Consider the following 27,490-nt stretch of genomic DNA (forward strand, 5'->3'; position numbering starts at 1 on the left):
TCTAAGCTACATAGTGGGTTCAAGACCAACCCAGGTTACACATTGAGATCCTGTCTCAAAAAACAAACAAAAATCAAAAAAGAGGGAAGGAGTATTTTGAAGACTATTGGACATTACTCAACTTTGCCTAAAGATCTTAGGCTAAATCTGATTTTCATCACTGGCCAAACATGCATAGTCCGCATGTATTAGAGTAAGACAAACGAAAATGCATTAAGTTCAGACAAAGGGGATCATGTCACTAAATCACAACTGGTCATTTGAGCTGTGTCTCATTCTCCACACAATCTTCCATGACCGAGTTTTACCCCGGTGTCTGAAGCTGCAGCAAGACCCCAGCAGCAAACACTTGAAGCCTGTATGGGATAAACACATAGCATGCTGTCATAAGACAATACCTTGCTGAGTTGTCTTCATGGATAAGAAGGGGAGGTTTGTCTGTCAGCTTCTGTGGGGCAAACTGAGGTGAAGGAGAGCGAGATGTTTCCATGGCTGATTTCTGTAGGTGCTGACACTTGGAAGAGAGCTGGGCTTTTGTTTGAGGGGAAGCTGTGTCCTCATTCACATGCTGGCTGTCTTGCTGCTGGGCACTGCTGAGCACAGAGGAGCTGTAAGAGAGGGACAGTCGAGTCACACATATACATTCATGGACTCAGTAAATGATGTTGGTAAGGACTTGTGGATAACCAGGTGAAGGTGTGCTGTGTAGGTCCTAGTACTTCCTTGGCTCAAGATTAGGCAGTGAAGGCCTTTAAGGTGTGCCTGCTTCTTTAGGGTACAGGGCCATGCTCATTGACCACAAAGTGTGTTTGTGAGCAGGCAGGGGTGAAAGGGGATCGATCCTTGACTTGGGGTCCTGAGTCACCAGTGTATACTCCTCTCAGTATGTATATTTTCGAGGTAGAGTCTCAGATTAGTCCAGGCCCTCCTGTGGAGCTCTGGGTCTTGCTGCGAGTGGGACAATTCGGGTAATATGGGGTTGGCCTGCGAGTTCTGTTTTATAGGTCCAGCAATGTTCTCAGACTAACTTCCTAACTCTGGGCATCAGCTTGTCTAGAAGATGATGGAATAAAATTAGGCAAAAATCCAAATTAGATTATTTTCTCTTGGGTTACTTTAAGGACTACACATTTTCTAACACCTGTGCCCACTGCCACTTGTGATCTGTAATACATGTTAAATAAATGTTAGGCTATATGTAGAACATGTTATATATGGATTATAAGGCATTAGTGACACATATACATAGATCTGGTATACACACATATGTATATATCAACTACATTTCTTCAACAATCCCCTATAATCAAAATAAATACCCTCCCTAAAAAAGAAAAATCATGATTTTGTGAAAAATTTCAGAACCAAATATATTTGGGACTATTTACTTCAAGTTGTAATATTTTTACATGGCATATGGGAAATGCTCATATACACTGGGATAGGCCTTTCTAAGATGGGCCAATAATCAATTTGGTCATAAAAACCTTAAAATTAGACATGAGAAATGAGAAAAACAACTATTTATTTTGGAAGCAGCTATGACTTACAGCGCGTTCCCTTATACTATCATATCACATGGACATGCATATATACACATAGGCCTGCCCATGACACATATATAGAAGCTGGTCTGCATGTCTGGCTGTCTATGCCATTATTAAAGCATATGGGTTGACTACTAGCAAACTTCCAACAACTCAGTATGCACTGACTCTGCCAACATACCACACCAAACAAAGCCCAAGGAGAAAAACAATTCCTCTGATTTAAGGAAAAGAACAATTCTAAGTCTAAAATTGACTTCTGAGCTGGGCATGGTGTTTCATATAATCCCAGTATTTGGGATGCCAAGCAGAAGGAATGCATCTAGTTAAAAGCCAGCCTGGGCTACAGAGTGAGTTGTTTAAAAAACAATCACTTGGGTTTTTTTTTGTTTTTGTTTTTTGTTTTTGGTTTTTTTTTTTTTTTTTTTTTTTTTTGAGGAACAGTGTATATATCTCAGTGGTTGAATACTCACCTAATATGTTGAGGCCCTAAGTTTGACTCCTAGGTTGGTAGGTGGGAGTAGGGGTAGGAGGACACTACCAAGAAAACTTTGCTACTGACTCAGACAAGGGAAGCATGTATAAGTAGCTAGTCAATGAGAAGAGGAACCTATCCCTGTTTCACACCTAGAGTACTTGAGCTTCTGTGCTTGTTACAACCTGCATATGATGTATAATATCAGGGTGTTACAGGGGGGGGGATCTGCAAGGCTCTCATGTCAGTGCCCTGCATATAGATGATAACCCTGTTGTGTCCTTGGGAAATGGGAGGGGGAGGTCCCTTTCTGGGTTTACATGTTCCAGAATAGAGCAGAGCCAATGCCTCCCGTGTCCCTGCAAACAGATGTAGTTAAACTCTACTAGCAATGAAGCTAGAAACTGATATCCTAATGATATAGCATCAATAAAGGCTCAGAGAAAATTATTTCTTCTGGCAGAGAGGATAAAATCTCTGGCCTGTGCAGAGATTTAACATTCCTGGACAGCCTACTGACCTAGCTAAGGAAACATTGGGTTCATCTTAAAATGGTGCTAAAAATGATAGAAGGAATAGCCTTTTAGTTAGTTACTGTACTTTCCCTTCCCTGAATTCCTGTTCCCCAGTGTAGTCCCTACAAGCTACCATGAGGTTCTGTAGGGTCTGCCTGACTTAGAAAGGTGTAATTTTTCTCATGCTGTTGCTGTTTGTCTTCCCTTCTCTTTCCAATGCTGGCCATAGGCTAAATATACTTTCTCTAGTACTTTTGACTTTTTCATTCTTTCTAGGCAGATACTCTACCAACTAAGCCACATCTCACCCATCTTTTCCTTCTTTCTATAAAGCTCTGTTTCCCACCATGTACTTGACATCCATAATGGTTTAACTCAATCAGCTTGTCTTTTTCTTTCTCTCCTCCACTCTCCCCCTTCTGCATAAATGCTTATGTTTACAGCTTGCCTGCCCTGGGGTTCTTTTAAATTCCAATGAAATTACTCTTAAGCTTTTGTTTGAGTACATTCTTAATTCTTTTATTAATGAGGAGACCCCATTTCCCTGATAAAACCGAGAAAACAAAACAGCTTAGGTCCTCATGAGTCATCTAGGAAGGTAGGCATGCTTGTATTATTGCTCAGGAGATTAAAGACTGTTTAGAAAACAACCTACAACAAAATTACTAAACTTATCAGAGCAAGAAGACAAATAAAACTCAAAAGAAGTACCATTTTCCATTTGTAGTATACAGACATTCAAAGAAGCTTCTAGTTTGAAGTTTCACCAAAGTATATTAAGCAGAGTAGTAGATAGTTTAGGGAATAATACCTAGTTTAACAGACATTTTTGTTGCAAAACTCTTAGTTAGTGTAGCTCTTAGCCATAAAGCTTAGTTCTTTCTGAACTTTTACCTGAATCAGTACAGAAACACATTCATTCATTCGTCATATATAATATATATGGAAAAATGAATGGATTACATTTCTGGACAAAAGCAGAGAAAAAGAAATTCTCAGTATGTCTCTGCCTTCCTCACAGCAGCATCCTAATTTATATAAAAAGAGGAAACAAAGGTCAAGAAATAATATGCATATGTAGACTGAGGTGTGTGGTACCAGTTATGGGAACTGGGGGATAAACCAGGATTTAGGGAAAGGTCATTTTGGTTCCCAGTAAGGTATTTCCTTCATGGATCCTAATTTCTAGGGCACCATTATAGGACATTATATTGCTGTTAAACTGAGGATACATTCTGAGAAGAGCAAGTCATATGTTAGCTGTCTCCTATGTCACCTCAAAAAAGTAGGAATATACATGAACTGCTTTCTCTGCAAATAGTAGCCATGTTCCCAGTCAAAAGATCCTGGCATTTAGTATTATGGGATAACTAGCCACTGTATTATATAACCAAAATCAAACAAACACTAATTTGTTGCTAAAATCTATGCATTATTAGTCACTCACAACTGCCTTCTCTCCTTTTCTTGGCCCTTTTCCAGTCCAAGCTTGCAGAATCAACATTATAAAATCACTAATTCTATTTGTCACAAACCAGGTCACAAATAGATACAATAAAAAAGAACTAAAATGTAGCCATTTGGATTCTGTTGAAACCAAATTCAAATCTGTTTTTAATGGTGTCCAAGAGATATATAATGCAGACAGAGTCTGGTATGGCATGTCTGTGATATGTTTAAATGTAGGTATATTTATAAATAGATATATACTGTATAGGCTATATATGTCATCTGTGCAGACATTTATGTAAATGTACATGTGTGCCATGCTATGTATCTCTACTGTGTTGTATGTTATACATGTATATGTGTGTCTGTGTATATATGGCTATGTCATGTACATATATATATCCCATGTTTTGTACTATTTTTCTAAGGCAGGGCCTAATATAATAACTAACTGTTGATGTAAACACAGAATTCTCACCTACTACTGGGCATGAAGTTCTCACTGGACATCCACAATTACAACTCAGGTGGTGAAAGGTTTAGGATAGAATTACAAGGGAAAAAACACACTGAAGAGGACAACTATGTAGCAAGGGCCTACCATATTGTCATGTGGCAGAAACCAATAGTTGAAATCAAACTGTGCCCTGCTCTAAGTTCCTCTGTATTATATAAACAATGTTTTCTCGGGCTTATCTGGAGAGATTCCATTTTAAAAGCAGATTTTGATTTAATTTGGAGGATGGAGGGTGACTCTGTACTTTGGTTCACCAGCATTTGTCCAGTACCATTAACAAGACACAAACTGCTAAGAACGTATTCCTAAAGGTAAAATAGATGTCACCCTATAGATTTATCAAAGTAAAGTGGAACTACAGCGATACATGGTCATATTAAAACCACATCAGAAAGGGACTAAGAGATGGCTGTGTGGTTGAGGAGTGTTATATGCTGTTTTTTCCAGAGGACCCAGGTTCTTTTTGCAGCATCAATGTATGGCACCTCACAACTTCCTGTGAGTAGATTTCTAGAGAGACCCATTGCTTCTGGACACTAATGTACGCACACTGCTCTCTCCATAACCCACATCAAATACCTGACACACAAATTATTTTAAAATCTTAAGAAAAAAATCAATAATAACCCATTTTTCAAATTACATAGGAACATCTAATTCAACAACTTACTGGACACACCAGAAGGAGACAATGGTGCATTTGGTTACTCAGTATACAATCCAAGACTCAACAGGCAAAGAATTCTTGAGTGTCACAGAAACTTCAGAGATTCTGTCCACATTGTTGATATGATCCACTTGATTTGCTATCTGTCTGTTTGTTTGTCTGTCTGGATTCTCCATGCATTTGTGCATATATTTTTCTGTCTAGACCTATTTCTATGGCCTTCACAGTCCCACTCCTCATTTTTACAGCTCAACTACACCCTCAAGTGTGACACAAGCCTGTGAACTCCACAGCTTACCTCACAGCAACCCTTCAACAGAGCTCATCATAACATACTCATTCCCATAGTGACTTTTAATGCTGATGGAACTTCTTGGCAAATTCCTGCCAATGAAACTGATGTTATACTTTGTACTGGCACCATAGAAAGGCAGACAAGTGTCTGTTCTGGTATAGTATGTTCACAACACCAATGGGAAAAAACAGACAAAAGTTCTAGAAATCTTATTAACCTCACAATTATTTAAATTGACAAATCTGCTCCTGCTCTCTAGAGACAAGCAACTTCAGACCTCAATGGGAAGTTTATGCATATGAGGCATGGCTGTTTTATTTCCAGACTCCATCTACTCACTACAACAACTGAGAAATCTGGCTTCAATTCTCCCAGTTTCTGTTCTCTGCTCCCTGTAGTCATGTCTTGGGCATACCTGCCTCCATACTACATGGGTCCTTAAACATGCCAGCCCCATTCCAATCTTCATGTCTCAACCTAGTATGGAACTCGGAAGTGACTTTATAGTTTAATTCTATTCAGTCTATGCTCCTAGCTGAGCACAAAGCATCTCCACGAGAGACCTGTGACCTGTTTTCTCCAGTGTCTAAAAGGCAACCCATTAGATATATAAAAACACTTGTTGCTGTCACTCATTTCCAGTCACGGTGAAGAATGTTATACACAGGGGAGTGGTACTTTTTCAAGATATAAACATCTAAGTCTTTGGTGAAATAACTTCATGTATGAACAACCAAAATAAACATTTGTTTTACTGCTCTATTATCACTAATTAATTACCACTGTTTTGCTAGTAGTTTATAGTTACCTTTGTAGAGGATGATAGAGAAATTTTCTAAGTCTTTTGGATGTGATAATGAGCTCAGTGGATAGGGCAACTGCTATGTAAGTGTTGAGGACCAGTAATCCACTGCTTCCATGTTGAGGTGGGAGGCAGAGAACAGGAGAATTCCTAAAAGTTTGGGTGCCAGTTGCCTGGTATATGCAACAGGGAAACAATGAGAGAACCCGTTTACAAAAAAGTAGGAAGTGAGGACCACTATTTAAGGTTGTTTTCTGACCTTTACATGTGTGATGTGGCAAATATTTTATTATGAACACACACACCCTTCTACCATCTACCTACTACCTAGACACACACACAATACATAGGAGCAGTTCTGCACTGTGGCCTGAGAGTCACACTTGAGAGCTAGTTGCCCAATTTGTTTGTGAAGTACCCAATTAACTCATACCACAATCAGGTTGGAATCCAGAATTTCTGTCTTAGAAACAGCTGCATTTCCATGAAGGGGAATGTCAACATCGCTTAAGTCCCATGTTCTCTATAGTTTCATATTTACAGTTTGAATGTGGCATCTAGGAAGTATACCTCCTCTGGCTGTGGGTACAGAGAAAAGTCATTTGGGAAAGAGTAGACTTATTCATCATCAATCATAGATAACCAATCTGCCCTACAGCTTAGAGGGATATATCAGTAAGATCTCTGTACAGAAGTCAGGCAGCTGGGAGACAAAACACCCAAGCCATTCCACATACAAGTCTCCCAGGTGAGCCCCTGATATTTCTCACCACTCTTCCCACATTCCTGATAATTCTTAGCAGTCACATAAATTCTTTGTTTTAAGTATAAACAGAAAGCTCTTCCATCAACACAGTATCCCATAACTGTCAATGAAGTGGGAAAGAGACAATGGGATATGGCACTAGAGCACCAAAGAGGCAGTTAACCAACTGACCAATCAACAAAGACACAGAGTTCATCAGAAACATTTAGAGTATGAACACTTAAGATTAATGATACTAGTTATAATCTTAGAAATGCCAATTAATCATCAGACTTTCCAGAGCACAAGCAGCTGTAGAATATGGACTGTCTGATTATCTTCTGACTGTCCAATTTCCAGTCACAGAAACAACATGGTTGAGTATCTCTCATTTCAAATGTTTGGGGGAAGTATTTGAATTTGGAATTAAAAGACTTTTTGAACTATTTTCATTCAAATATATATATTTGTGTATACACATATACACAAACATATATGAACTTAATTATAAACATGAATGCAATAATGCTAACTTAGGCCATGCACTTATATTTATAGACATACATTTATATTTTACATGTTTCATATATATATATATATATATATATATATATATATATATATATATAGAGAGAGAGAGAGAGAGAGAGAGAGAGAGAGAGAGAGAGCGAGCTTAAAAATAATTTTAATGTACTATTTTTAGTGTACCTGCATTTTGACTGCAACCCATTATAGTATAATGTGAGGTCAAATGTAGAAGTTTCTCTTTTGCGGCATTATGTGGGCACTGTTTCTGATTCAAAAGAATTTCATATTTTAGGTGTGTGGACTAGGGATGATTAACCTATACTTGCTAAAATAACAGCCATATTATGCTTATGATGACAAGGAAGATAACTGTTTCTGTGAGTTTTGTTCAAACTCTTGGATCTTATCATTTAACAGTTTCCTGTGTCTTCACTTGGGGATTTAGGGGAGATATACTTAAGACAAGGTTTCACTATGCAGCCAAGATTGATCTCAAACTTTCCATGTGGCCCAGGCAAACCTGCCTAAACTTCTTGAGTAGTTGTGATAGCAGATATACACTACTGTACCCAGTCTTCAAACTCTTGTGTCTTGCTGGATGTAATTTGGGGAGAACACAAGCCCAGAGCATCCTGACTTTGGCCATGTGTTTACTACAATGCCCCCTGGCTACAGCTTTTCTCTCTATGCCAGCCTGTGTTTTTCATGCCACGTGGGAAAAGCAATTACTTTGGAAAACCAAACGAGTTTTTATTTCTTCAGTGTCTTCACAGATAGATAAAAAGGTTTACAGTTTCCCTGGGATTTCATTTTAGCTTACAGAGACTCAGATGCCAAGTAATGAAGTTGAATTAGAAAAAAAAAAGATAAATCATTTGTGGTTAAACAGGCTGGGGAGAAGACAGATTAAAAGAGAAATCATATCACTCACAGATGATGTAAACCCAAATTAACAGGCACTGACTTTTTAATACTATACAGTAATTTTTAAACAGGGGAGTGGGCTGCAGAAATGACTGCTGTGCAGGAATCAGTTTGGATCACCAGCATCTATGTAAAGGCTCGGTATGGTGGTGGTGATGGTGGTGGTTTGTGTGTGTGTGTGTGTGTGTGTGTGTGTGTGTGTGTGTGTGTGTGTGTGTGTGTGTGTGTGTAAAACCCTAATGCTGTTTGGAGACAAGAGGATCCCCTGAAGCTCATTTGGCCTGCCAGATGAATCATATTGATGAGTTTTAAGTTAAGAGACTGTCTCAAAAAATAAGGTAGAGAATTATCAAGAAAGACACTGACACAGACTTCTGGACTCTACATGCATGAATACCCCACATGCACATACAACAGCTAGAATTTGGAGAGATTATAATCTATAACTGCTGCTCCAGTATCCCAGTGAATTATGTATGCTTTTACATCATACATCTTGAAAATTTGTTGCAAGGCCTTTCTCATTTCTGTGGCTCCATCCCTTCATACTTGGTCCCAAGATTTGATGTAGCAAGAAACTGGGCTCTTCTTAAACTTAGTCAGAAGGCCTGGCAAAGGGTTCGAATAATGAAGGATGACACCCCTCTAAATTTACTTCAAAACCAGCCTTACAAGCAATTTGGATGTCAAGAAAACATTAATCTATTTTGCAAAACTTCCCCTTTCAAATTCCTTCTTTCCCACTTTTCTACATACTATATGTGGGTATCAAAAGCTATATTCCTGGCATTTTAATTCTTGGCTCTGAATTTCTCTTCCAAAGAAAATAATCATTATCTATAAAAATGGTGTCACTGAGTGTTCTCTGGTACCAGGTCTAGGGGGAATCCACCCATGTTCCTACAGTCAGAACAACTTCTTGAGCCCTGGGCCAGGATATCACTTCAAAATGATAAACCTTCAAAATGAAATTTGTGGAGCTCCACTTAGGTGAGCAACACTGCCCCAGGTTAGTCTAGAAAAGTTTTTTTTTTTTTTTTTAAACATAGCTTTTTAGACCTCTACTACATAAAGTCTTCTGTCCTCTCTCCTGGCATTCTTATATACATATTCATTCTCTCTCTCTCTCTCTCCATCCTTCTCTCCACCCATCCCCTTTTTCTCAACTTCCCTTGAGGCAGGGTCTCATGTGTCTCAGACTGATCTTGAGCTAACTATATAGCCAAAGATAACCCTGAACTTCTGATCCTCCTGTTTCTACCTCCTGAATGCTGGAATTCAGGTGTGCACCATAATGCCAAGTTTATGTAGTACTGGGACTGAACCCAGGGATTGCTGGATGATAGGCCAATTGGGGTATATCACTAGCCTTAACATTCTCCTATATCCTTCACAATGTTTATAAAATTGATAAACTTCTAACACTTTATTGTTATTTCACCTTTGACAATACTTGGAACTGCAAATACCTAAGGCCTCAGGCCTATGAGGGAACCACTCTACTATTGAGCTATAATTCTAACCTTTTATTTTCACACAAATTGCCTGGCCTGGACATGGATTTAGATTTTCCTGCCTTAGCCTCCCAAGTAGCTGAGATTAAATGCTTGGCAGCACCAGGCCAGGCTAGGTCAGTTGTGAATTTAAATTTTAGCATATGCCTTGCTATGTAGAACAGGGATTAGCAAACTAGAAATTTTAATCTTTCTATCCCTTTCATCTCCCTTTCCCTTGGCATATCCCTTTCATTAAGAAAAAGTATAAGTATTAAATTGCTAGTATGCTACATGGTTTATAAACCAAGTTTTATCAGAATATACTGCTCTGGAACAATTTGGTCCTATGAAAACCTGCTGAAAATACTGTGAGACCTATGGAGGAAAAACAGACAGGGGCTAGAAAGATGGCTTAGTGGTTAAGAGTACTTGTTGGTCTTGCAGAGGACCCAGGTTTGATTTCCAGCCCCCACATGGTGGTTCATAAACATCTGTAAGTACAGTTCTGAGGAATCCAACAGAATTATACATGGTGCACAGGCATACATGCATGCATGTATGAATGCAGACAAAACATTCATTTACAAATTTTTTTAGGAAAAAGGAAAAAAAGAAAAGGCTGAAAAATCAAAGATCTCATACAATACAATTCACTAAGATTTACTAATAAAAATGTGGTCAAAGGTTATAGCAAAATCAGTTGGAGACCTACCATTTGAGTCAGAAAGGAGTATATATTTAATGACTTCATCCTACATGTAATATACTGTTTATCTTAATTTAATATCAAACAATCAGGAGCATCCTTGGAGTCAGGATCTGGTTTGTTTGTTTGTGGAATATTGGGAACTATGTGAAGGACTAGGGTTTAGCATGGAGGTGGTGACTGAAGATCATAGCACGAAGATCAAGCTTGACTGCCTCTCTCAATTTTCATTTCTTTGTTTGAGACAGCATCTTGATATATAGCTCACTCTGGGATTGAACTTAGTGTCCTCCTACCTTAGCAACTAAAAATGCTAGGATCACAGATATTTCTAAAGTCCTCAGAATAGCCAATTCATTTACTGAATACTTGGCAGACTAAGAACATAGCAGAGTACATACGACATGGCACTGTCCTCTAATACTTATTTGAGCACTCCAATCTCCTATAAACTGTCAGCAAGCAACTCGTTCTAAGCTAGGATTTAGATCTGTCTTTTGAGTTCTCCATTTTTTGTTTTTTGTTTTTTTTAAGAATACAACATAACATATCATCCTCAGCCACTCTTTCATCTTTGCAAAGCATTGTATATCATTTCAGAATTGAAAGAGCTGTAGATGGTTGCATGTAATGCCATACAATTGGTAACTACATACTGGCAATAATAACACATACTTGCTAAAAGCTGGTGGCCATTAAAGCACAGAATTGGTAATAACAGAGTCACTAAATGTGGGCCATAACAAGAGGATTCAGTAACAAGAGCTTAGGGTTAGAAATAATCTAACTGTAATGAACTGTAAATGTTTGAAAAGTATAAACCATACTGCACAAATGTATTGTTACATAAATGACAATGATTAAGAAAGGCCGGCTTTTAATAGAAATGTGAACAGTAATGAATACAAAGAAAAAACAAAAAAGGCCAACAAATATACAAAAAAAAGATTGCCTTTGCAAGGCCCTTAGAAATGCCTGTTAAAAGTGGGTTACTTAATAAACCACAGAATTCCAAATTAATGTTTAATATTTGTAAAACTGTGAGAAAATCAGGATTGCTAGGCTGCTGGTGAATGAGGCATAAACAGCAATGATACTCTTAATAGGTCCACAAGGCGCTATCTCCTAAATATGTATCTATCATGTCTTAAGACAATACACATGGTTGTGTGTACTCTCTCAAGTACAATATGCTCACTAAAATATTTGTAATTGTGAATGATGAGAAGCAGTTTTTAAATGTCTATACTGAAAGACAGATTTCTCATATCTTAGGATACCAGGCATAGTATATATAAGTTAAAAAAATTTTAAAGGCAGTTTGCATATACTATGTGAAGAATGACTACATATGTAAAATAGATGATCATGCTGAAACAAGACTTCAAAATACACACACTTTCATGTTCTGTAGTTGAGCACAGGGTGAGGGGATTAAGGATGGCTTTAATTTTCTCTCTTTAATGTCTATAATCCTCCTATCAATGATCTGACTGCTAACTTGCTCTAGCAGAAGCCAGGTAAAACCTCTAGTGTCCAAGGAAAGGGAAAGATGGGTAGTTCAAGGTAGACATAAAATGCCAGCTTTTTCCTATGGCTCCCCACCCATGATCAACACCACAGACACACACACACACACACACACACACACACAGACATACACACACACACACCCCTAAAGTACTAAAGAGTCCTATAAATATATTCTGAAAGGCCTTATGAATTATTACCTTCCCCAACCTCCAGCATCCTAAGTCAGACTTTGGGGGAATGGCCAGTCTATGCAAAGCATGCAGCAGTTAACAGGCGTTTACTAAGTAATTTGTCACTGCAGCCGGGTAGCGGCTTCCGTAACCCATCTAGTTGACACACACTTGTGATTATTTCCAGAATGTTAAAAAAAACCCTTCGTGTATGCTTGAATGAATGAGAATGTCCCTGCAAACTTCCTCCTTAAGACAGAGGTGTGTGTGTGTGTGTGTGTGTGTGTGTGTGTGTGTGTGTGTGTGTGTGTGAGAGAGAGAGAGAGAGAGAGAGAGAGAGAGAGAGAGAGAGAGAGAGAGAGAGCGCACACACATGCATATGTACACATAAAATGTATTTTCTACTATATATAATAAAGTATATAGACTAGTCCTCTTTTCTACCACAAAAGCAATACTCTCCTATGACAAAAATCATCAAAAATACTTATATCTACTTCAACCAGAAAATATGCCAACCATTCAAATTTGTTTCAGCATTTTACACTTAAAATTATTTTCCAGTCATTTGAAAAAATGTAATCGGTAGACAGCAAGCTATTTAGTTATAATGCTATCAGATTTTGGACAACCTTTCCTCTTAATTTGCCTTTCCTCCTCCTCCTTTCTTTTTTTTGCCTCTGCACTGGCACAATCAATGCCTAAATGTGCAATTCAAGATGACACCTTCTCCCATGAGTCAGTGAATACAGACTCAGATAGTGTATGTATGTGTGTACAGAGATAGCTATGCAGCAGTTTTCCTGTGAAAATGGCATTCCTTCTACACATGCAAAAGCTTCCTTGCCTGCAGCAAAGGCAATTCATCATTTAGCAACATGGCCCAAAACAATAACCTGCATTTTTAATCACAATGAAAGAGGCAGAATGGAAAATGCAATCACATGTATAACACATTTAAAGGAAGAACATTATCATGATCAAAACAAATAATAAATTATAAGAACTAAAATATTAAAAGCCACAGAGATTCAATTTTCTCCTTATAGAGTTTTATTTCACTGCAGTTAGCAAGCTGTGTGAATATACACATGGACTGTTTGCATGACCAAGCATGTACACCTGGTTTTACCCCCTTACGATCCCCCAATTTGGATGTGGCTAACTCACCATTTTCTTTCAGGGTCCACACTCAGTGTCTCAGGAGTGAGAATGCCTGCATCTTAGGGCTATTAAAAAAGAAACGGCAATGCAGACAGGTCTTCACACATTCCTTCTGCCTGCATACTCGGGTCATCCATGTGCAGAACTCACACAGAGCAATTTTTCCACACAGCAAGGGCTACCAGTCCCACCAGTTAGGGGACGGCAGCTTTCAGTTCCAACGTGCTTTCATCTAGCTTTAAAAAACAAGGCTGCAAAACCTGCCTGCGTCAGGACATGCAGCATGGACAAACGTGCCCCTCTCACATGTGTGCATGCTTGCAGAGCACTCCGTCCAGAATTTGAATCCTGATTTGCATGATTTTTCATCTTTAGACAGAACAATAAACAATGAGAATGTTTGCAGATCTTGCCAGATCAGACCCACGCCATTGTAAGCTAACAAACAACCTGCCCTTTAAGACTGTAGAACAAAGGAGGCATTAGGAAGTATACCCCCTCACAAATAGCACAAGTGATTTTTAAAACAGGTCCCCTCAGGGATACGATGCTCTGAGAAGGAGAACTAAAGTCTCTTACCTGCACCCCTGCTTGCTGCTGTAGACTGTGGCTCATTCAGCCTGCAAAGACAGCTAAGTGCTTCAGGGACCCAAAGCCCGCCTCTGCCACCGCAGAATCCTGCTGCCTACAGCATTGTGGAGTCACGAAGGCATGCTGGCAACAGCTGGAATATCAGAGCCCGCTGCCTTATGATGTACAAGTTTATGAAGGTTCTGTCAACTCCAGAGCCCAGTCTATCTGGTCTCAGGAAATATTCCCAACACTTCCCATGATTAAGCTGTAAGAGGCTTGTCTTTTTAAAACCCCTATTAGGCATGGGAGGGGGTCCTTTCTTTTTCTGTTTTCTAAAAGTGAAAAATATAGAAGAACCCTCTGCAAGAATGTCATTTATGAATTCTACTTAAGAACTTCACCAATGCTATCACAGGCACACATGGTCCAACTCTACAACTACAATGAAGTTAAAGAAGACACTCAATAGCCTATTTTATGTCGGTGGGTATTCTTACCCTGATTACACACTCATTAGGAATGTAATCCATCAACTAACAAACAAAGTGTCTCAGAACTTTTCCTGTGTGTAAGGGCACTGGGGCAAGAAGACAAAGCAACCAGACTGACCCCGACTCACTCAATTCATCACATCACAATGACTTGCATTTAAAGACACTGTGCCCCACCTCCACTCTGACCACAGCCCCCCCAACCTCAGTCCTGAAGAGAAATTGCCCCCTCACAAATTTTCTTCATAGCTCCTTCCCACCTAGACAGCCCTCAACATCTGAGTCCTGGGTTTAGCCACCAGAGCTTTCTCTTTCCAGCTTGTTTCCATAAAGCTCTTCTCAATATAGAGTAATGATTTGAGTCCTGCTCAATTCACCAAATAACACAATATTTTGCAGCCTCCAGTGTAGTGCACTGCTAATCTGTTATCATTATATCCATTAGGCATTTACTTTCTCATTAGCACACATTCGCTTTTACAGCATTATGAATTTCATTTTTGTATTTTTTACATTTAAATCACATAGTTTGCTAATATACTCTTATTATCTTCCTTTGCCCCCCTTTCTTATCCTTCATATTCACAAATACTAACCTTTCTACTCCTTTCATGTCATATGCATATATGCGTGCATGTATTTAATCTAGCCTCCAGAGGAGAAAAAGGTTTCCTGATCTAGCTTATTGTACTAAATACAACGATCTCCAGTTTCATCTATTTCCCTGAAAATGACATAATTTCATTTTTCTTTGTGATCAAGTAAAAAAATATATATACTCACCAGCCTACATTTTGTTTACTATTCTGTTTATGGGATACGCAGGTTAATTTAATAATTTGTCTATTGTGAACAGTGTTTCAGTGGACAATGTTGTGTAGGTGTCTCTGTGGTACACTGACTTGGATTCCACTAAATGCTTAAATCTATGAGAAGGGGTTAGAAGAGGTTATGAAATATGGGTGGCCAGATACAAACACAGTGAAGCTTTGAACCTGTATTTTTTTATTGCACAGCTCCTACTTCTTTCCAGTGTTTTCATATCCATATAGTATTTTTAATGTATCTGCTCATATACAGTGATGTCACCTCCCTGACATCTCCATCCTTGCCTTCCTCTCCCAAGGGACCTGTACATGTTAAAAGTGTTAATTAAGTATTCTACCAACTAGGTATATCCCTAACACAAATATTTCATTTTCCAATGAAAAAAAAATTAGTTATAGAAAACTTACATAAAGGAACAAGTTTTCATATAATAGACCACATCCTGTATTATTAAGCTTCAGATTTGTATGATATACTGTCATTTGAATCTTAAGTATCTCTCACAGTGTTTTAAAGGCTTGGTCCCTTGAGGCCACTGCTATGAAATGGAAGAAATCTTTAGGGCCTCCACGAAGGAAGTTAAGTCACCATAAATTAAATGGTTTTTTTCCAATGTCTTTCTTCTATGATGTGCTGCTTCAACAGAGGCCTAAAAGCAATGTAACTAAACGTAGGTAAAAACCTCTAAAACCATAAACTAAAACAACCCTTTTCCCTTATAAATTGATCATTTCAGTCATTTTGTTGTAGTGATGAAAAACAGTTTGACATATATTTACCCCAGTTAATCAACCAATATTGGTACATTTTGAGACTGATTACCACCTATTGTATTAATGAGACACCTCAACATTAGTACATTAATATTAACTAAAGGTCCTATATCATTTTAATATTTCTAAGTTATTTTATACTTTACTAATTATTATATATTATTGTTCCTAGGATCTCAGGCAGGCACCACATTGTATATAGTGACTATGTTTTCTTAAGCTCCTTTCATTGTGATGGTGTTATGATACTGAAAGTGTCTCCCTCCCCTCAAATGAATATGTTAAAACCATAATCATGCAGACGTGGAGATGACATGGATAATGCCAGAATTTGGGATGAAGGTGTTGCATAGCAGTTTACTAGGTAAAGACCTTCCATTGAAGAGAAACTGTAGGATGCAGACAACAAACAGGAAGGTGAAACAATAGCATGTTCTAAGAGGAAGCAAAACAGTCCAATCTATAGGGAAGCTTGTTAAAACGGGGTATAAAAAAACTCAATAGCTTCAAGAAGGCCCTGGAATTGACTACATTTACTGGGGTTTTCCCTTCTCTAGAGTATAAAAAACAGCAAAGGCTGCTGAGAAGATTCAGACAAGCCTGGAAGAAGCAGAGAGTAGCTGAGCTGATGAGAAGACTCTCAGACATACTGAGCTGCCTGCAAGTTGTACAGTGCGTTCCAGGTCTCCAGCTTTCATAAGTTGTTACCCATGCTAGGATGGGCTTTGGTGATGCAGCTGTCCTGGAGACCGTTTTGTTCCTGTAAATAACCCCTCGCCCATATTCTTGTAAGTAACCCCATTACATATCACTGGTTCACCAAGTTGGACTTTGGCACTATCTGTACTTTGGTCTGTCATCAGATGCCTATCTAGGATGAGTGACATTTGTTTATATCTCTCAAGGAACAATGTCACACAGCAGAGGGTGAGAAGGAAGATTCTGAGTTCATAGAACATCTGAAGTCAAACCCTTTCTAAAACACCAACCAAACAACTGACCTTGACCTCTTAAGAACTTGGAGGTAACAGGTCATGAGAATGGCTATCTCATTAGTGGGATTGATATCTTTATGTGGGAACACAGAAAAAAATATTTATCTTTAGGCCAGAAAATGAGATCTCACAAAGCACCAAATCTGTTAGTACCTTAACCTTGGACTTCAGCCTCCAGAATGGTTCAAAATACCTGGTGGTGGCTGCATAGCATGCCTTTAATCCTAATATTCAGGAGGCAGAGGCAGGAGGATCTTTGTAAGTTAGTCCATCATGGTCTACAGAGTGAGCTCCAGTCGAGCAAGGACTACATAGTGAAACCATATCTAAAACAACAGAAATACTATCTAGTCCTAAGTCCGCACTTTCCCTCTCTGCTTCTCAGTGGTATGAGGTGAGCTGCTTTGATTTTGTAGTCTGAGGTATTTTGTTCCAGCATCCTAAATGGAATAGAAGATAATTAGACTTCTCCTTGTTTTTGTGTTCTTGATACTTTTGAGGATTTTTCAGGCACCTGTAACACCTTTTCATTTGATTTTTCCCCTTTTTATAATTAGATTGTATTGATGATTTTCTGGGTAAAGACTACAGAGGTAAATTATTATTTGTCATCACCATACAAAGGGTACATACTTCTAACATGTCTTATTTCTATGGCATCAATCCAATCATGTGGTCAGTTTGTAAGCTTTCTCTGTACTCTTCAGCCTGCATTCTTCTATAGGATGTTACCAGATGACTGAAGGCCCAGAGTTATGTTCCACCTCCTTGAAGGTAGACATACTGAACTTTCTCACAGCTGTAACAAAATATCTGAAAGATACATCTTAAAGGATAAAGGCTTTATTTTGGTTCATGGTTTCAAATAGTGAATCCAAGATTACCCTGATTCCATTGCTTTGCTTTGAGCCTGAGTGAGACAAATTATCACAGTGGTCAACTACATGAGGTAAGGTCAAAATATCACAGCAGGCCAGAGAAAGGAGGATGAAGACTTAGGATAAGACAGCCATGGATACACTCAGGTGACCCACGTCCACCAATCACACACAGCTCCAAAAGATTCTACCATCCCCTAGTACTCCATTCACTTGGTTAGGGCTCTCACTATCTAGTTACTTTCTAAAAGCCATCAGCTTGTTATTAAGCCTTTAGCACAGCAATGAGAGTAGAGTGTACTCACATTTTGTCTACATGACAGACTTGTCTATTGCCCATGTGTTAATTCATTCATTCATTTTTGTAAATACCATAAAACTTATTCTGTATGTTGGTTGATATCCATCACTACTTTATTTTGTTGCTTCAAATGTTCCAACTTTGTTCATTATATGACTCAGGGGCCCTGAGGTGTCCTCATTGTGGGTACTAGGTTTATTTGTGTGTATGTATTTAATCTTCTTCCAGGCTTACCCACCTTTGATCTTCCCTAACCAGTCTTCAGGGTGGCCCTCGTCCTTCCTATGGGATTAAGATTTAGGTGTGGTGGGTTGCACTTTAAAAATATATTCTCTCTCTCTCTCCATTTATAGCTGATTGAATTATTAGTATTAGATAAACATCACAGCACCAATTCACATTAACTTGCAGGAGCTGGTTCTCTCTTTTCACTCTATAGATACTGGAAGTCAAACTGAGTCACCAAACTTCATAGCAGGTACCTTTACACACTAAGATATCTCCCCAAGTGTAACTGTTATAATTTTAGACTACATTAAAAAATAAAATAATTTTTGAGAACTTCATATATGCCCACATACACTTACCTTCCATTTCCCTACACTAACTCCACCCAGATCGACTTCCACTTCATATCACCCTCCCAACTTCCAAATCATAACTGGTGGGCTATTCAAAAAAAGAGAACACAAAAGAATTCTTAAAGGAGATTCATCACAAATTACATCTAAAGAGAAAATACTTTTATGATGTACAGGTTTCCATATATACACACCTCTTAGAGTAACGTGTAATTGCCAGAATTTATAAGATGCTCAAACCATTTTATAGACTATGTAGTATCCTAAAAGTTCTTTAGCCCTGTTAACTGTCCATGTCCCCCTCTTATTCCCAGTACATCATTGATCTAAATTTTTGGATCGACATGTTCTGGATCAATTATATACACAGTAGTATACACTATGTGGTATTATTTTTGTTGCATAATCTAATATGTCTAAACATAGAACATGTTTTATTCTCTGTTTGTATAGCTGTTAGTCTATAAACCACGAAACAATTTGGCAAATTTGTATGCAAACAAACTGAAAAATCTATGTCAGCTTTTGTTATAAAAGCTTTTGTTAACAGCCCTGTTATAAAAGGGCTCATTTCCTACTAGACAGAATATACACACCTGGGATCCCACTATTTGGATGGTTAAGCAGGAAGACTATACGCTCACAGCTAGCTAGGAATACATGGTGAGTTCCAAGCCAGGTAGACTACATAGCAAGACTTTATCTTAATATAACAGAACAAAAACAAAGCAAAAGCACTGAGGTCTGTACCCCCGAGAAAAGCTGACATAGACACTTCTTAGGCTACTGTGGTCCTCCCTATTCATACATCATCTCTCCTTGTCCTTTGCTTTCCTTCTCAAATATATAATACATAGCACTCTCAAACTGGAGTCAAGGTATTTCAAGCAAAGCCTGCTGGCAATGCACACTGTAAAATAATGTGCAATGAAAAGTATAGTCTGTTGTGTGTTCAGAACCAAGGCTGCAGCACAGTCATGAGATACATGTACTATGGGCCAGGACTACCATAAATACTTCAGATTTCTTACCCATTTGACTTTTAATATGGTTTTGGTCCATATACATTTATCAAGGTCTTGTGACTCACATTCAGTTAGGTAACACAACCTGAGGTTATGACCCACAGCTTAAGAAGTTGGGATTTCAGGTAAACTCACAAACAGATAATAACATCCAGGATGTACCCTCCCCCATGTGCGTACCTACAAAGCCTATGCATGTCAAGGGAAGTCAAGAGGTCCAATTTCTGTAGCTGTCTTATGAGATAACTTAACCTCAATGGGTATTTGCTTTCCTAAAGATCAGCCACAGACCTAACAGTTTATAGCTCTAATACAAAGAGCTAACAACCAGAAAAAGTAGCAAAGGGAAAAGTTAGTCAAGCTTCTTACCTATACTCAAGAGGCTGCCTGCTTCTAGAGCCTTCTTTTCAGTACTCTGAAAACCAAATGTTTATAAAGGCATTTCTAGATTGGGTTAACTGAGGTAAGAAGATCCACCCTATATACGGGCAGTGCCATCCCATAGGCAGAATAAAAGGAGAACATGAGCATCTGATTACGGATGCAAAGTGAAGCTGCCTCACACACCTGCTGTCATGAGTTCCCAACCATTGGGAACAGTACCCTGCAACTGTGAGCCAAAATCTACCATTCCTTAAGCCACTGTTTCAAGAATTTTGTCATAGCAATGAGAAGAAAAACTAATAATAAACATGAAAACAAAAGTCTGTCCCTGTGTGGTGGAATGCATCTTTAGTCTCAGGTAGATCTCTATGAATCTGAGTCCAGCCTAGTCTGCAGAGTGAGCTTCAGGACAGCCAGGGCCTACATGAAGAGACCCTGTCTCAAAAAACAAAACAAAACAAAACAAACAAACAAACAAAACCAACCAACCCAATCAACCAACTAGTCTCCTGCCTCTGTCTTTTTCTGGCAGTTGCTGTTTTTCAGTTTTTGGACAATGGTCTTATGTTTGCATATACAGAAAGAGCACTTCAGTTCAGAATTCTGCCTGGCCTTGTGAAATAGAAGCTCTGGCTCCTCATCCCTGTCTACCCTCCCTTATCCTTCTACTTCCAAGCTTAAGTTTCACCTTTTTAGCCTGACCCACCCAGCACTGGATACATAATTACCTAGCACAGTCCTTTAGAAAAGGCAGGCTACAATTGCTGGACAGCTAATTGAAGGCCAGGGACAATAAACATATGCCCTAAAGCCATGAACACAGGGTAGAGCTCTCCCATAATCAATCTTTGTTACTTCCAAAATCCACTTGGCAGAATCTGGTTTTCTAAAGAGGAAATTGGTCTTCACAATAATTTCTACACACCAAGTTCCCTCTCAAAAACAAATACCCAAAGTGGGTTTGCTTTGCTGGTTAATGTATTTTATATTAGAGCAAAATGCCTCTAAAGAATTTTCCCTCAACATGAATTCAGTTTTGTAGCTTGTTTCCTCCTCACTATTCCTAACCTGAAACAAAAGCCTGGCCTTCAAGACCTTGAGGGCTTTCTTCCTGCCAGAAGGGTACCTACTGATGACCTGGCTCAACAAGTTCAGACATTCTACTTAACAGTTGGGCCAGTTAACCATCCTATCTTTTTTTCAAACTGCCCAGCCCTAAATCAGGGGAGGAAAACTTTTCAGACTTTAAAAATCCCCAGCCCTTTTATAAACAGATTGAATTTTTGGTGTCCTTATTTCTCCCCTCCCCTAAGCTTTAGAAAGGGTCATTTTTCTCTGTGCATTTGCTGCATAAGCATGTTTCCTCATCCCTAATAAATGCCTTTCAACTGCTGATTCTGTTTGTGCTTGTTTGTTGCTACCTGTCATGCTTATAATTTTTTTTTGCCTTTTACTTCTTTGACTGGTAGAGAAAATGAATCTAATTGAAGAGCCCTAGACTATATTCATAATGATATATCCACCCATAATCAATTCATTCATCCTTCTATCTGACCACTCATCTATTCAGGTGTCCAACCATTCATTCATCTACTTACTCTTCTCTGAATCCATCCATTCAAGGACTAGCTTGTCTGTTCCCTCACAATCTATCAATTCACCAGTGTATTCATTCACCAACCATTTATTTGGCACCTAATTTATCTAGGAACTATGTCTGACAAGCAGTAGTAAAAAAACAAAATCCTGTTCTTCCAACCCGCCTATCAGGAATGAGGAGGGGGAGTCCAGAGAACAGGACAATGGTGTGGAAATATATTCATATCATTCTCTACCCATTATCCCAGTTGGCAGAGGATATCATTGTTCACAATAAAATGGACATCTACTTTGAGGGTATAAAGAAAAACTAATTGTGGTGTCACAAGAACTAATATATAAACAAAATGAAAGTAACTCACTATGGCAATTTCTTTTTCCAAAAAGGGCGTGCTATGCTCCAGAATAAAGCTAGTGGGTTAGCTGCACACATGGCCTAGATGGCTTCAGTCTTTTATCCCTAACATAAAAGATTGCTTGCTCCTCATTGGCTGAGGTTTAACTTTAGGGTCTACTAATGACTGGCTAATTTAGAAAGTAGTGACATGAAATGAAAAAATAGAAAGAGAAATGGTAGAATTTAAGCATTTTAGGAATTCTAGGAAACCAAACAAAATTATTTGACAAAGGACTGAGAAAAGGGGTTCTGGTGAAGGAAAGGGCAGAAAAGGAAGTAGACATCATGTTCTTAACCTGATGGTGAGAAATGTCTTAAAGTCAAACTCTAAAAAGCGGAATTACTGAACAAAGTTGGGAGCTACACAATAAGACTACAGTTATACAGTGTTCTGAAGCCCTCAACTACCATCTTGCTGCCCCATTAGCCACACATAAGACAGAAGATCCTTTATTAGTCTTCACTGTAAGTGCTTTCCCTTCACTTGTGAGTGTGAGAAAGCTGATACAGAAACTGAACTTACTAGCATAAAGGTAAATGGAAAAAGCAGAGGCATCTCTCCTAGTGTTAGGAACTGAATTGAGACCTCTTCCCAAATTAATGTGTTGAAATCTTATCTTCAGTATCTCAGAGTATAACTATGTAGGCAAACAAGACATTTAAAGTGGTGGTTAAGGAGAAATGAGGTCACTAGGATGGCTCAAAACTAATCTGTTTGGTGTCCTTGTAAGAACTAGAGATTAGAAAGAGACCCACGATGTAAACAAATGAGGATTTAGCAAGGAGATGGGTGGGAGTCTACGTAGACAACAGTCAGAGGACAACAGAGAAGCTGTTTTTCACCTTTTACTACATGTATTTAAAGGATGGAACTCAAGTCCACAGGCTAGGTGGTAGGGGCCTTAACAGTTGAACCATCTCACTAGTCCCTAAACATAAGAACACGTATTGCTTTTTTTTAAATGATAGCCCTTAAGAAATCAGTTTATGGGACTCCTAAGTCAGTGATTGAATGCATTTGCAAGAAACAGACCCTGCTGGTTGTAACAAGCTTGAGTATTCAGTCTGAAATCCCAGAGAGCAGTGAGAACCTTTAGGAAAATATCTTCAGAACAGGGAAGACAGTCGGTACCAGTGAGGTGGGCTGCTCAAGACCAGGTGTAATGGAGTCGAGAAAATGCCACTGGATCTGCCATTTGTGGTCAGCCTTCCCAGCTACCCAGTGTTTTGTTTTCCCCTTAACCAGTAGACTCCCCTCACTGATTTCTGATGTTCCATATACTTTATTGTTTGTTTGTTTATACTAGAAAAGGTCTTGCTCTAGAGCCTAGAGCTGGTCTTGAATATATGAGTTCCCCCCCCCCCAGCCTGAGTGCTGGGATTACAGGCCACACGTCCAGCCCCCCACAAAGATTTACAATTATATACTTTCTGTTTAGCTAAAAATATTTGTAATTCTCTTCTTGCAACATGGTAAAGTCCTACAGGATCTTAAGTACATACATAAAAGAGATGTTACTAGCTGCAAGTGATACCTCACCCCTGAAACCTCAGCAAGTTCTGAGGTAGGAAGGGCAGCATGAGTTTGACGGCAGCCCGCGCTACCTATGCAGGGAGTTTCAGGATGTGAAGTGACACTGCATCTCAAAAATTAAGACATTTTTAATTTAAAAAGTCACTTCATTTGATTTGGATGAATAACCAGCAAATAAAAACATAATGTACAATTCAATATTTTTGTGTTATCTAAACAATGTAATAAAACTACTTATTTCCAAGCATCAAATAGTAGAGCGATAATTAATTTCTTACAGAGACATATTTATGTTCATTTAAACCTGTGTAGAAACACTAGGTATCTTTACATCTCTGTATTATAAACTGTCTTTTATTACTCTTTTTTTAAAGTTCATTGATAATTTGCCTGCATGTATTTTTATATGAGGGCATCAGAAGACAGTTGTGTGCTGCCATGTGGGTGCTAGGATTTGAACCCAAGGCCTCTGGAAGAGGAATTAGTGTTCTTAACCAAGGTACCACCTCTGCAACACCCTTATTTTTATTATTCTTTAACATCACAAGCATATTTTTTGTGCTGACCCTCCAGAAATTTATAAATCATCTAGAAAAAGCTAAAAATGAATTTTTAACATTCCTAGGCCAGAATTTCATTGGCTTGCCAATTTAACACACACACACACACACACACACACACACACACACACACACACACACACACACACACACGGGGGTGGGGGGAACAATTCTGAAAATTGCTAGGCTTGTAACTCAAAAGCAGATTGCTACTGGAACTAATTTCTTCAGAGTAGTTAAGCAGTCAGCTAAAAGACACAGCCATGATAAGTAAGGCAGAGGCCCCTCCTCCCTTCCTCCTATCCCTGTGAGCACTGACAGTGCCATTGACATCCATAATCACATGTACATACACACCACATGCACATTATAGCTGTCCACGGTGACATTCTCTATACATAGCAGTGTGCTGCACCCCCCTACCCTGCACAGCTGGTGCTCAGCACGTGACTGACTCAGAATCCAGGAATAAAGCTCTAATTGTCCTCCTCAGACACTGCTAAATTCTGTAGGCGGATTATTCAGCAGCCTTTCTTACCCATGGGTACATCGGTTTAGCTGTGCAGACTGTTAAGTAATTGCAGGGATTTTTGAGGTAGGCACACAGAGTATCAATCTGGTCACCGCAGTCACATAAACATGTGATACTTTTGAATAGGGCTAACAACAGTTAGTGGGAAAACATGTGAAATAAGTCCTCACTAGATAAAGCTCTTGAGAGCATTCATCTAAATTGGTTATTTCTGCAATGGAACCTTGAGCTTTGAAGTCAGTGTTTCATTTGAATATTACACCAGCCACATGGGATGTACAAGGCATTAGAAATATCTTCACTCAAGAAAGACTATGGTACGTGCTGATTTCCATCCTTCCTGTAACACAGGGTTAGATTACATCTGCAAATATACACTATTCACTTTCCCTGTCCACAGAAAGGGCAAGATCACAATGTGTACACATCTAATCAAATTCATCCTTTGCACAATACAATAGTTATCCACCCTGACAATCTGGAATTGATTGTTTCAGGCCCCACAGATCTTGCCTTTCTCTTCGGAGTCAATCTACTTCTATTTTAAAACTCAGATTAACTCATTAAATAAGCCCAATTTAGAAAACTTGGCCAAAACCCTTTGCGACAATTCTGAGACCATGGCCCACAAACACAGCTGTGTGCCAGACAGTAAAAGTATCCCTTCAGTTAAGTACTTTGTTTAAGGATGTCAAGCTGGACATTCATTTTGTCTCCATAAAGCATTTCACTAAAAAAAAATTACAACAGCCATTTTTAGAACACTAAAGGCTATTACTGCCCTGCTTCTCCGGGCAGGGCTGCAGAACTCACAGGTTCTCTCTCCTCCAAACTTTAAGATCTCAGTGATGGTGAAAAATCACTCTCAGTTAGCAAAACCCAGACTTATTCTGTTAACCTAGCATTTACTTTCCATAAAGATGTTGACCCTCAACACAACTTTTCAGCAATTCCAAATCCACCATTTACCTACCTTGGCACAGAGCATCCCTCCTCGGCTTGCAGTGCACAGAGAAGTGCTTCTTTGTGGCCACCAGAGTCCTCTGCCTGCCTGTTTGGTTCAACAGGCACTTCCTATGAAGAGCAAACATAAGACACAGAGTCATCAAACTGCCTGCATGCCTAAGACGGCTGTTATTACGAAACCCCTCATTTGTGGGTTCACTTTGTGTGCCTGTCTCACAATGCCTGTGGTAAGGCCTGTTGTCTCAGACTTGAGACCTGGTCAGAGGATATGGCTCTTCATCTCTGCAAGGTACTTTATTGAGACCACTGACCCAGGACCCCTGCATCCACTTCAGTTCTAAGCAGGAAACAGAACTATGTGAGAGCTGTTACCATGTGATACAATTGGCTAAAAGAAACAATAAAAGACAGCTGGTCACAAGTCATTACTGTGAAACCTCACAGTCTAGGACTTGTGGGGGCTGGGATTCTTAATCCTAATTGAGAAAGCATGGAATTCTCAAAGATCATACTCAACTGTGGATAAATCAGAGTTCTAGAAACAGCTCTCCCTAGGTCTGCATGAAGTTTCAGTACCAAATGCCTAACTATCCCTCCATGTACAACATGGTGGGTATCTTCTAAGAAAGTCACTGGTACTTCATTTATAAGAAAATGAGGGTGTTAATATTGTACTATAACATTTTCCCCCACAGATCACATGCATTATAAAAAGCAAAGAGAGAAACAGAGACAGAAGAGAAGCACAGGAAAAGTGACTGACTCTGGATTCTACAGTACTGATAAGAATATATAATTTTCTAAAAGTTCAAAGTTAATTCAAACATCAAAACTGTCACCTTAAAATAATGCAAGAGAGCCTGGTATGGTAGGTATAGTTCGAGTAAGATGGTATAGCCTAATAATCATGAGGCCCTAGGTTGGTCTCCAGCACTATGAGGGGACAAACAGTGAATTAGATTAATTAATCAATAAATGCATTTTACCAGAGCAAAATTCTATAATCTCAAGTACTCAAAAGACTGAGAAAAGAAGACCACAAGTTCAAGATTTGTTGTCTGAACTGCAAAATGATCTTGTCTCAAAAAAGAAAGATAAGGTAAAAAGACAACTGTGGTATAGATCCATGGTAGACTGCTTATCTAGAAAGTATCAATTTCAACCCTAGGAATGAGTGAGGATATAAATGGAATAAATGCCAGATAATAAATGACATCAAATTTAAAATTTTATTATTCTTAACCCCATCCCACCCCATATCAATATTTTAAAAGTGAATAGGTGGGGTTTGCTAGAGAAATGGTTCAGCAGAATCCTTGCTATTCTTGAAGAGGACTACAATTCAGTCTTTAGCACCCACATTAGGCAGCTTACAATCTCCTGTAACTCCAGATAAAGCAATTGCTTCCTATAGTCTCCCAACACCTAGAATTATTTGCTTAACATGAGAATAGATACAAGCTAATTAAGTACCAAGATAGTGAAATGAAAATGAAAAAAAAGAGATGTTTTTGCACATATATGGCACTTAAAATGATAG

General features: G+C 38.8%; 1 protein-coding gene across 3 annotated transcripts in view; it reads right to left on the reverse strand.

Annotated features, from left to right (window-relative positions):
* Positions 1-27,490, reverse strand: part of SHROOM2 (shroom family member 2) — a gene marked incomplete at both ends in the record, with an annotated part of 128,334 nt that overhangs the window by 11,625 nt on the left and 89,219 nt on the right. The window contains 2 exons of one of the 3 annotated variants that reach the window (XM_080910785.1): positions 399-590; positions 25,958-26,058. In XM_080910785.1, the coding sequence (XP_080766911.1) occupies positions 399-590; positions 25,958-26,058 (293 nt within the window). Of the gene's footprint in view, positions 1-398; positions 609-25,957; positions 26,059-27,490 lie in introns of those variants that run through there. The other 2 variants (XM_080910784.1, XM_080910786.1) reach the window with 2 other exon arrangements.

This window comes from Micromys minutus (assembly GCF_963924665.1).
Source record: "Micromys minutus genome assembly, chromosome: X".
In the NCBI taxonomy this organism is placed as follows: domain Eukaryota; kingdom Metazoa; phylum Chordata; class Mammalia; order Rodentia; family Muridae; genus Micromys; species Micromys minutus.